Genomic DNA, 11918 nt, shown 5'->3' with positions numbered 1-11918 from the left:
GAACTAGCTAGAAAAATATAATTACTATTTTATTTACATTTTTTTGGTAATATAATTAGTTAGAAAAATACTAGTTTATTTTTAGTAAGTATTATATAGTAAGTGCTACTTTGTTTTTAGTAAGTACTACTTTATTTATTTATAGTAAGTGCTTAGTATAGTTTGTATAGTTGATTTAATTAATAAAACTATTTTATTTAACTACATATAGAAGTAGTTTGTAGTAAGTGCTACTTTATTTAACTATATATAGTAGTAGTTTGTAGTAAGTGTTACTTTATTTATTTATAGTAAGTGTTACTTTATTTATTTGTAGTAAGTGCTTAGTAGTTGAACTAGATAGTTGATTTAATTAATAAAACTACTTTATTTAACTATATATAAAAGTACATAGTTCCCGCATCGACGTCGGCGATGCCTATCCCGCATCCTCGTCGTCGTCGACTCGGCGGTGGAGGCCTGCTTGATCAGGGCCATGTTTGGGACTGGGCTCCGCCGGGCTGGTATTGAGAGGTGCTACCTTCTGGGGGACGTAGGTCGGTGAGGAGGCAGCCCGTTGTTGACCCGATCCTTATTTGGTGGCAGTCCGTGGGCCAGTGCCGAGGCTTCCGGACACCGTGGAGGTGGTACGTCACCGTGTCAGCGAGGAGGACGAGCACGTCCGTCGCTACATGGTTGCGTTGGAGGGCAGGTTCGACAATACCTGGCAGGTTCTTTAGGGATCTCACTGGAGCTATGATCCTGTGATCGTTCCTTATCTTTGGGTGTCCACCGCCCGCGGCGATACCCGTCGGGCGCTACGGTTCTAGCTGTATTAATTAGCGATGCTATATGTATGATAGTATTCAAGGAGTATTCGACGATGTACGGACACAAGAGATGATGTACTTTTGGTTATAATTGAATGCATGCTAATTTGAATACTACTTTATTTTACGATTTGGTTTTGCTAATTGAATGCTCATATTGGAAAAGTACTCCTACTTTGAATGCTAAAATTGAAGAGCACTCTCCATGCAGAAATCTAGGAGCCCCCTCCATCATCCACGCCGTCGTGGGGGTAGCTTCTCCTTCATTCTCATGTGCTAGACAATTTGTTGTAATAATTCACTCGGGAATGAAAGGAGGAGCTACATACCATCACCGATAGTCAACCCGTGATTAATAATAATGATCTAATTTAGGTTTTTTAGTACATATATTTAATATTTGAATTATGAACTTAGGCCGGAAATGTAGTACTCGGACGATGAAAACCGTCCGGGGGAGTGCGACTGGTGCCACGACGACCGAGGTATGTGCGACAAGTTTATTGAGCTGGACGAAGATCGGCGCTTCAGCATTAAGCTCGAGGAGACCTTCGATGTTCATACGGTATGCAACGACGATAATAGTTTTTTTTGTAATTAAGCACGACTTCAACTATTTTAACATGTATTTTTCATCTTTTCCAATTCGACTAGCTTATCCCATGCTTTGCAAGACGCTATGTCTTGGAGAGGATGGGTTTTGAAGACCATGAAAGTATGGATACCAAAAAATTATCCTAAGTACCTGATGTGGAGCGAACCTCGAGACGAGGGTCGATCCGTTGTTGGCCCGATCTTTCACGGCACAAAACTCCATCGCAACAAGAACTAGATGCGGGTTTACAAAGATGTTCACAAACCTCGCAAAAACAACACGCCAACCCCTTGATCTGAAGGAATAACGTGGACGAACCGTATAGGTTCAACTTGTAATCCCCTACGCGTTGCGTCGCAGGAACTCACACGCCAACAGAGATTTTTGACAAGGTTTCTCTAAACTCGATAATGACCGACGGCCGAAAAACACACACGTGTCTAATTCATCTCAAAATAACCTATCCTTTTCTATGATGCGCCAGACTTTATATATTAGCCAACCATCTAACAAAACACACATACGCAAGCTAGCTTTCCTAAAACTTATGGACTCTAACCCTCTCCTAGATTCCATGCTTTATATTTTAGCAAACAACCAACCGGTATAAAACTGATACAAAAATTCCGAACTTGGACTCCTATTTTCTGGTACGCGTCTTTAGTTTGCTCCTTGGTCTGTTTTTTCCAATGTGGTGGCCCCCACCCAGACTCCTTTAAACTCATGATCTTCCGCCTGATAAACTTTCTTGTGTGTGTAACTCTTGGTCGTTCAGGTGGCCGATTCCTTGCAAAGAAATAATCATATTGATCTTCCCTTGCCGTAGCCGAGCTATGGGCTGGCACGTACCTGACTTGATCCTTGTACTCAACTAACAAACAAGTTGATCTTTCAATTCGTGGAAACCAATCAGCCCAATAGGTAATGTTGCATGCGATCTGGACATCTTCCCGTTCTCTTCTATTTTCACGTTGCACTATCTCATGCTCTAGCTTGCCTTCTCTTGCCTCTCTCTGTGTGACTAACACATCGACCAGAACAGTAGGATTGACAGTAATACTGGACAGCTGCATGTCCTTATCAGTACCCATCATGATGTGGATTTTCAAGTAAAGTTGTACAATGCTCAAACTGTTACCCATTTTGGTTGCAAAAACTGGGTTTGCAAGATGTATGGTTTTGATGAGGGTATACTTGTCACCATGGATCTTGGTGATCCTACAATCGCGCAAGAGAGACCTTCGATTTTCGTCCTTGTGGATACACCTTCAATTCTTCCCCCATGTGAGCTTAACATAGTTATTAAGTAATTTATATTGTTTATTTCAAAATAGTTGACAACTTATTTCCATCGACAGCTTATTTTCATTCTTCAAAGAATGTGCGGAAGATGGTAGACAAAACCTACTACACCGAAGGCTCCGAATTAACTTATCAGGAGAAAAATCATCTCGTCGCATTTTGTACTGATCTTGAGAATTACAATATCTACAATCAAACTCCTCAACATTATGGTCAATACGTGCCACTAGTGCACGTGTTGAACTACGGTAACTACCATGGAGATACCCTGGTAAGATTTTTTATTATTACGATATCCGTGCATCTTTTTGCACACTTCTAAAACTAGTACATCATTGCTAACTACGAAGTTATTATTATGTTTTTCAACAGATAATCCCGAATGATTGTGTGCCTCATCTGATGTATACACACGGTAGCCTTCATGTTTTGAACATACAACTAGGTCTTCCTACGAATCTGAACTGTCCATACCGGGTTTCTAAAAGAAGTGGAGACATGACAATCAAAGAATGGAAAAAATGTATGGACAGTCGTAAGGAGCTTCTTGGAAGCAACAATCAGCGAAGGGCAAGAATTGGAGACAGGATGATCGCCATTCTTCATAATGGAGAGTCATGGTCTATATTGTTTTATGCTATTTTACCTGAAGGGTGTTTAGGTCATGTCCTACCTGATACTGATGATCATGTGCTAATTAAGAACAATTATGTAGGGTTGGGTTCGATGACTATGAGGATGATGATCGTATGACTTATTATTAATAACGAGTAGAAGTTGTATGATGATGCATGATTAGTAGGACTTGTTATTATATATGATGATGTATGATGCGAGCATGCATGAGTTATTATATCAGCGGGTGAAATGAACATATATAGCAGCAGCGTTGGTAAACCAAGGACGAAGATATAAGAGAGGACACTTCTCTCTATTAGCTAGCTAATAACAACCTAAAAATAACCTCTAAAACCCCTAAAACAGCCACTTTTCTAAAAAAAACATGGACTTTTGGTTCCGGTTGGTGCCACCAACCGGGACCAAAGACCCCCTGACTGGGCTCGGCGCACAGGGTCACGTGGAGGCACATTGGTCCCGGTTCGTGTTTGAACCAGAACTAATGGGTGAAGGTATTAGTAACGACCCATTAGTCCCGGTTCATGAACCGGGACTAAAGGCCCTTACGAACCGGGACTATTAGGTGTTTTTCTAGTAGTGAACAAGGATGAATCTATAAGTAGATGATGCAGTAGATAGGGTGCCGTAGAAGTCCCGAGGAAAAACTTGAGAATTCAGGAAATAAGAAACGAGGTATGAGACAGACCTCCTGTTAGTTGCTCAAGACAAATTAACAAAAACAAATGAGATGCGGTTCAAAGACATGTAGTATGACGTACTTCCTATACACTACTAAGCTTGTGCTTATTTGCAAGCAGATTTGATTAATTAGGAAGTTCCGGTTCATCAGCTGCTATTAATCTCAATGAGAGGGACGACAAACTGAAGAGTTCAAAGTTCAAACTGAAGAACTTGTCCATGGATGCAAAAAACCCAAGTGTCCCTCCCTTCCAACATCTTGCCTCGCCTGTGAACTTGAGCAGAGCTGCTGCATCTTGTACTATTGAAGATCCTTCCGTTCATCTCTTTCCAAATAATCCAGATGACTAGCTAGGAGGCTGGTGGTGACGCCTTCAATTGAAACGAACTGAAACAGGGGTTAGCCCAGGATCATATATTATTCTTGCTAGTAGCTTTCGAAACTGAACCGATGAAGGCGCTTGGAATGTGCGAAAGGCGGTGATGGAGAATAAAATGGGAGAAGCAGGTAGCCTAACCCACCATTTCATTAACATCCCTGATTTCAGACGTGCTAACAGCAGGTCTACCACAATGAGAGGATGGTTCTTTTTTTGGAGGATTTTTTTTGGGGAGGAAATGAGCAGAAGATGGTTCTTGAGTTCGTTGACTGCTACTACATGGTATGCAAGCAAGCGAAAGGGTTTCTAACCGGTGAAGCTTCAGCAACTAACACAAACCGGGAAGCTCCAGCATCTTGTCAGTATGTCCGTTCGCATTAGTTTTATAACATGAACATGAATGGGCTGTCAGTTGTTTATATTTTGGCGCTATAACTTATGCCACTTGTGCATTGAATAATCGGTATAGCTTAGGCTACTTGCACATATTTTATTGACCAAGGACCTATCCACAGTGGTTGCAGTTTAGATTTTCAGAGAGTTCAGGTCAGCTGAACCTAGTTACACTGGATCGGATCTGGGGTTATCTTGTTGACCTGCTGCTTGGAGACTTCTGCATCTCATTTGCAATAGCACAAACCTGCATCTCTGGCAACCTTGCATCCACCTTCTGCTCCCGACAACTCTGCTTCCGAGCTCCATCATCCGTGTAAGCTTCGAGATCATACCTTCGATGTTTTCACTTGTTAGTTTCACACTGCACAGAAGAAGAAAATCTGCCTTTTTGGCTGTGCTCATTTTCTCCCTTTCAGCAATTTGCTAATTTATCTCATGGTTTCCAATTTCTACAGATTTTACATCCACTGCTGCCTTCACCAACTGTTTGATCCTCCAGAAGCACTTCTATTGCTCGATTTTATTTCTAAGTCCTCAGATCGCTCCATTATAAACCCCAAAAAAAGTCCACATCCATTGCTTGATTTCATTCCTCAGATTGCTCCATTATACACAAAAATCCAAAAGTAGGAACAAGTTTTTGTTGGTGTTATGTCCCGCACTTGTCCCATAAAAAACTTCTCAACTTTCCTCCATTTCGTGTCTTTACATTACACCTTAGATTCCTGCATTCTAAAAATTAGCTGGAAATTTCCGCAAAAAGGAAATCCGTCTCTGGAGTTCTTTACCTGTTTCCCATCGTTTGACAGTTGATATATTCCAAAGTTTCCTCCATTTCGTGTCTTATACACTACGCCTGAGATCTGTGCATTATCAAAATTAGCCCAAAAACATCCCAAACAAACTGCAACTCCATGACGGCGGCCGTGCTGGCTGTCTTACAAATGGTGGCATCGCCGATCCTGAAGAAGCTCCTCGCTCATGCTTCGACGTGCCTAGGGGTCGACATGGCGAGTGAGCTCCATGAACTGGAGACCACCATCATGCCACAGTTCGAGCTGATGATTGAAGCAGCTGACAAGGGCAACCACCGGACTAAGCTGGACAAATGGACCCAAGACCTCAAACAAGCCTTCTTCAAGGCCGAAGACTTGCTGGATGATCACGAGTACAACCTCCTTGAGCGCAAAGCAAAGAGCGGGAAGGATCCATTGCCACCACATTCCTCCACCAGCAGCACTATTCTGAAACCTCTGCATGCTGCGTCCAACCGGTTGTCCAATCTGCGCTCCAATAACAGGAAGCTAATTCGCCAGCTGAATGAACTGAAGGCCATTCTGGCGAAAGGCAAGGAGTTCCATGATCTTCTTTGCTTACCAGCTAGTAATGCTGCAGATGGCCTTGCTGTAAAAGCATCCGTTGTTCCTCAGGTCACATCAATTCCACCTCCAAAAGTAATAGGTCGTGACAAGGATCGGGACAATATAATAGACCTTCTTACAAAGCCGGTTGGTGTTGAGGCTAATTCAGCTATACATTCGGGTTTGGCTATTGTTGGAGCAGGAGGCATGGGAAAATCCACATTGGCACAACATGTTTACAATGATGAGAGGGTAAAAGAACATTTTGATGTCAGGATGTGGGTGTGCATCTCACGCAGACTTGATGTTGAACGTCATACACGGGAGATTATTGAGTCTGTGGTGGAGGGCGAATGCCCACGTGTTGGTAATCTTGATCCTCTCCAGTGCAAATTAAGGGGCTTAATGCAAAACAAGAAATTCCTGCTTGTACTGGATGATGTTTGGTTTGAAGAATCTGGCAATGAGATGGAATGGGAGCAACTCCTGCGTCCATTAGTTTCTGAGCAGACTGGAAGCAAAGTTTTGGTGACTTCTCGATCGAATATACTTCCTGCTTCTCTTTACTGTAACAAGATTGTTCCTTTGGAAAACATGGGAGATGCCGAGTTCTTGGCACTCTTCAAAAACCATGCCTTTTCTGGAGCAGAAATCGGAGATCATAATTTGCGACAGAAGCTAGAAGAGATTGCAGAGAAGCTTGCGGACAGACTGGGACAATCTCCTTTAGCTGCAAAAACAGTGGGTTTACAGCTGAGCAGGAGAAAGGATGCCACTTCATGGAAGGATGCTCTGAAGATCGACAACTTAAGTGATCCCGCGAAAGCTCTGTCGTGGAGTTATGATAAGTTAGATCCACGTCTGCAGAGATGCTTTCTGTATTGCAGCTTGTATCCAAAAGGCTATCGCTATACTATCAGGGAGTTGGTTCACCTATGGATAGCAGAGGGATTTATTGATTGGTGCAACGAGAACAAAAGAGTGGAAGATATTGGAAGGGATTGCTTCAGTGAGATGGTCTCAGTTTCATTCTTTCAACCAGTTTACGAGAGATGTGATACATACTATGTTATGCACGATCTTATTCATGATTTGGCACAGTCACTCTCTAAAGAACACTGCTTCAGATTAGAGGATGATAAGGTGGAAGAAATACCACACACTGTTCGACACTTATCTGTTTGTGTTGAGAGTATGATACAGCATAAGCAAAGCATTTGCAAGCTACCACATTTGCGTACTATTATCTGCATTAACCCGGTTATAGATGTTATAAGTGATGTTTTTAATCAGATACTGCGGAATTCGAAGTTGCGTGTACTATATTTGTCAGCCTACAACAGTAGCAAGTTGCCAGAATCAATTGATGAGCTGAAGCATATTAGGTATTTAAACATCATCGACACATCAATTACTGAATTGCCAAGATCATTATGTACTCTTTACCACTTACAGTTCCTTAAGTTCAGTAACAGAGTTGAGAGTTTGCCCGACAAACTCTGCAATTTAAATAAGCTGTGGTATCTTGAAGGCCACGGGAGATGGGTAGGTGATCCATACAACAGTACTCTGCCTCAAGTTCCCAACATAGGCAAGCTAACTTTGCTCCAGCAACTTTATAACTTTTCTGTGGAAAAGCAGAAGGGATATGAGTTGCGGCAGCTGAGGGACATGAACGAGCTTGGTGGCTGTTTAAATGTTACAAATCTTGAAAATGTCACTGCAAAGGATGAAGCTTTAGAGTCCAACCTACACCAGAAAACTCATCTTGAAAGTTTGCACCTTGGCTGGAGTTATATGGATGACATAAATGTAGAGGACAGTTTACACTTGGAGATTTTGGAAGGCCTGATGCCACCGCCCCGACTTAAGGGCCTCACAATCAAAGGTTACAGATCGGCGAAATATCCAAGTTGGCTTCTTCAGGATTCATATTTTGAGAATCTGGAAACTTTTGAGCTTGTTAATTGCACTGCATTAGAAGGCCTACCAACCAATGCAGAACTTTTTGGGAATTGCTGCTCACTTCACCTCGAGAATGTGCCAAACCTAAAGACATTACCTTGTCTTCCAGCAGGTCTTAAAATGTTATCAATTACCAAGTGTCCACTGCTTATGTTTGTTTGCAGTGATGAACCAGAGCAGCATGATCAGTGGGAGAACATCATCAATAGAGAGCAATTGGTATCAAACCTTTCTTTGATATCGAGTGATGGTTCAGTATCAAAAACAAGTGACATAATAGCATTGGAATTTTCATCTCTGGAGCTGTTGATGGCATCAATTGATGCAGATATGTCACGTGTTGAAAACATTAGAAGTGTTGTAGAAAGAGAGGAATTTGTGATAGAGGATAGCATCAAAGCATGGATATGTTGCCACAAGGAGAGGATGAAACTCATTTATGGAAGAAGCATCGGGCTGCCTCTGGTTCCACCATCACAACTTACCCAACTTGATCTTTCTTCATGCAGTATTACAGATGGGGCTTTAGCTGTTTGCCTTAATGGTCTCACTTCACTGAGAAGTTTGTGCTTAACTGAGATCATGACTTTGACTACACTTCCGCCGCAAGAGGACTTCCAACATTTGGTAATGCTTGGTGACCTGCAAATCAAGTCTTGCTGGTGTCTCAGATCATTGGGGGGCTTACGAGCTGCTACCTGTCTTTCATGGGTTCAATTGGAATCCTGCCCTTCTCTAGACTTGGCACGTGGAGCAGATGAAATGCCATTATCTCTTGCGGTGCTCATCATATCCTGGTGCATGGTTGGAGCTAATTTCTCCAGTAGTGGTCTTCCGCACCTGACAGACCTTCACATGGTTGGCTGCGGAAGCCTTGCATCCTTGTCAATCGGTCATCTGACCTCCCTTACAACATTACAACTAGAAGATCTCCCGGATCTGTGCTTTATTGAAGGACTGTCTTCCCTGCAACTTCACAGCTTAGAGTTGAAAGATGTCCCGAAGCTCAACGCGAAGTGCATCTCACAGTTTCAGGTGCAGAAATCACTCGATGTTAGCAGCCCTGAGATACTCAACCACATGCTCTCGGCTAGAGGTTTTATAGTTCCAGAAATCACTCTTAGTAATTGCAAGGAGTCATCCGTTTCATTCGAAGAATCTGCAAATTTCTCATCCCTGCGGGACCTGATGTTATATAGATGTGAAATGGCGTCCTTGCCAGGAAATCTCAAGTGCCTGACCAGTCTGACACGACTTGATATCATCGACTGTCCCAACATATCATCTTTACCTGATCTGCCATCCTCCCTCCAACATATATGTGTTCGGCGCTGTGAGCGCTTGAAGGAGAGCTGCCAAGCACCTGATGGAGAAAGTTGGCCAAAGATTGCGAGTATCCACTACAAGGAACTATGATTTCAGGTTCACAACTACTTACAAATAAATGCAAAGGTAAATGGCATGCCAGCACTCTCACAGAAAACCTTTTGTAAACATTACTTTAAGATATATTGATCATTCATTTCATTGTATCCTTCATTAATTTGGATGCAGGCTCAAACTGCCAGATCGCACGGACGTCCTCTGATGTCCTCTTCGGCAAGCTTCCGCTGTCGCTGGCGACTTCACCGGTATGCCGTCGGCTCCATTACCTCGCACGCCGAGGACCACTAGTCAGATGCGCAGCAGGAAGGCGAGATGGGATGCGGCCACCGGAGATCACCGTGGCGATCTGCTGCGACATAAGGACGGAGAAGCCACCACCGAGAGGAGGACCACGAGTCCACGACCCTCAAAGGAGAGCAAGTTGCCGCCATGGAGCGTCCGTTAATGCATTGGCCGGACCAATTTCATGGACATCTCCAATGCTAGGCCCGTATATATGGACCGATTTGATGGAGATTTTTATTATTTTGAAATAATTAACTTCCTTTGAATTAGATTTGGTGGAGATCATATGACCCCCACTTTTGAAGGCAATGATGCCACCGGCTTGCAAATTATATTTTGTCATGGATTTTCCTATAGATCCAAGTCCAGTGGAATCATACACTATTTTTCCTGCTCATAGCTGTCATCAGAACTGATGGCACTCGGAAAGTGCCAACGGACAGTGCTGGTGATGGGGAATAAATCTTAAAAAAACAAAGGAACCCACGGACTCCCGGTTCCATCGCATCAATGAAACCAGGGATAAACAGGTTCATAGTGGTCGGGGTAATACCAGAGTAGGCACTAGGCAGCCACCGAGAAGTACGATCTTCTGAACTTTGATACAGGCCAGCAAACGGCGAGCAAGAGAGCAAGCGACAAAAGAGCCCTAGCAGACTGCACCAAACACTCAAGCTGACATCGGTGATGGATGGAACCGGCTGCAGCAGTTCGCCAGGGTGCGACGCCGATCTTCACCGGTGCCGCTCACCAGAAGCATCAAGTCCAGGTGATTCTGAGCGGCTCGCACCGACAACGATCCCCTGCTCGGATCTGACACAAAGGCCAGTGATGGCGACGGAAAATAAAATTGGGAGCTGAGATATACTTTGATATCACAAGACATCTGGAGGGCTAAGTTCCACAATTCTGTACTCTACAATATTGTAGCTGAACTTCTGCAGTTTATGCTGAAAGTCGGATGTGAAGCAGCTCTGAATCATTTTTAAGAGGTTCAGCATATCCACAGCTCACTGTCCAGCTTTTAACCCATTGCCAGTCACATCCTCATGTGACCAATACAAATCTGAATACACTAGTAACGGTTGCAAGCCCTCACAGTCACAGCAGACCTTAACTTCTCATCAAGCTCTGGCAGTCACCGTGCATCTATGTCGAGAAAAGTCACCATGAATCGCCTGATTTTATGGCCGTTCAGTCCTACCCTGAATCACTTTTGTGGCCAATCAGGTGGGATCTTGCTTAGGGTAAATCAAAACACTGCCGAAATCCGGTCGATTTCCGATGGTGAGTTTCACGTTGAGTCCCATCATCGGAACCGAGCGGGTGAATTTGCTTGGAGTCTAGTGGTTGTCTATGGTGCAGCACCTAGCAGATCGGTAAACCAAGAGCTATGGTGACTGTTAAGATTCAGTAGAACAGTGATTTTTTTTTTCAGAGATGATGTTCAGGGTGCACTAGCTATCAATCTTGACAACAGCATGCGTTCCGGGATAGATTTAACTTGTAGTACAAGAGAAGATAATTTTAACCACCAAGGCAAATTTAGAGGATAATGCCTAACTCTGAAGTCTGAAGTAGATCAACTAAATGGGTACGGTTCAGTACCTACCAGTTATAGTTGAGGAACGGAAATAATGAATGGGGAAAGCGAAGGAATTGCAGTAGAGCGCCGAGATGCGGTTGATGCCAGAGCAGCTCCGCCGCGGCCGCATACCCGAGCTCCGGTGCGCGCCGTCTAGCGTTGCGGCTGCGACCACGACCTGCAATCCAACAAGGCGAGCCCAAAATCAGGTAACTGGAGCAGGCATCAATCCTCGCTCGTCGGCGACTCTGATGAGGAGGGCGACCTGTGCAAGCAACACACGATGCATTCGGCCAGCAACGCCGTATGCGTCGGCACCCACGCGGAGCAGGCGTTGGTGGAAGTCGACGGAGCCCCCGCACGGCCATGGCCTCGACTTCCGCCACCTCCATCGGCTCCGCGAAGCTTCCCAGAGCACGGCATGGTGGTCGGGACCTGCAGCCGTGCCGCCACTCGCCGGAGACGGCCGCATCTTCTTCCACGAGAGCAGAGCAGCCCCAGCCGGCGAGCTGGGTGGCTTGCTGGGCGACGGCTACG

At 44.2% G+C, this 11918-nt stretch overlaps 1 protein-coding gene across 1 annotated transcript; it reads left to right on the top strand.

The window, feature by feature from the left end:
* Positions 1-5210: 5210 nt before the first annotated feature.
* LOC119350803 (putative disease resistance protein RGA3) lies at positions 5211-10047 on the top strand. Its single transcript, XM_037618459.1, has 2 exons — positions 5211-9458; positions 9680-10047. The coding sequence occupies exons 1-2, from the start codon at positions 5714-5716 to the stop codon at positions 10045-10047; spliced, it is 4113 nt and encodes a 1370-aa protein (XP_037474356.1). The 5' UTR covers positions 5211-5713.
* Positions 10048-11918: the final 1871 nt, after the last annotated feature.

The sequence above is a fragment of the Triticum dicoccoides genome, chromosome 1B (assembly GCF_002162155.2).
Source record: "Triticum dicoccoides isolate Atlit2015 ecotype Zavitan chromosome 1B, WEW_v2.0, whole genome shotgun sequence".
Taxonomy (NCBI): domain Eukaryota; kingdom Viridiplantae; phylum Streptophyta; class Magnoliopsida; order Poales; family Poaceae; genus Triticum; species Triticum dicoccoides.
This window is presented reverse-complemented; position numbering and strand designations above follow the sequence as displayed.

Coding starts and splice junctions, on each gene's coding strand:
- LOC119350803 (XM_037618459.1), top strand. CDS start 5,714: ATGACGGCGGCCGTGCTGGCTGTCTTACAAATGGTGGCATCGCCGATC. Junction 9,459..9,679: donor ACATATATGTGTTCGGCGCT/GTGAGCGCTTGA, acceptor ATTTGGATGCAG/GCTCAAACTGCCAGATCGCA.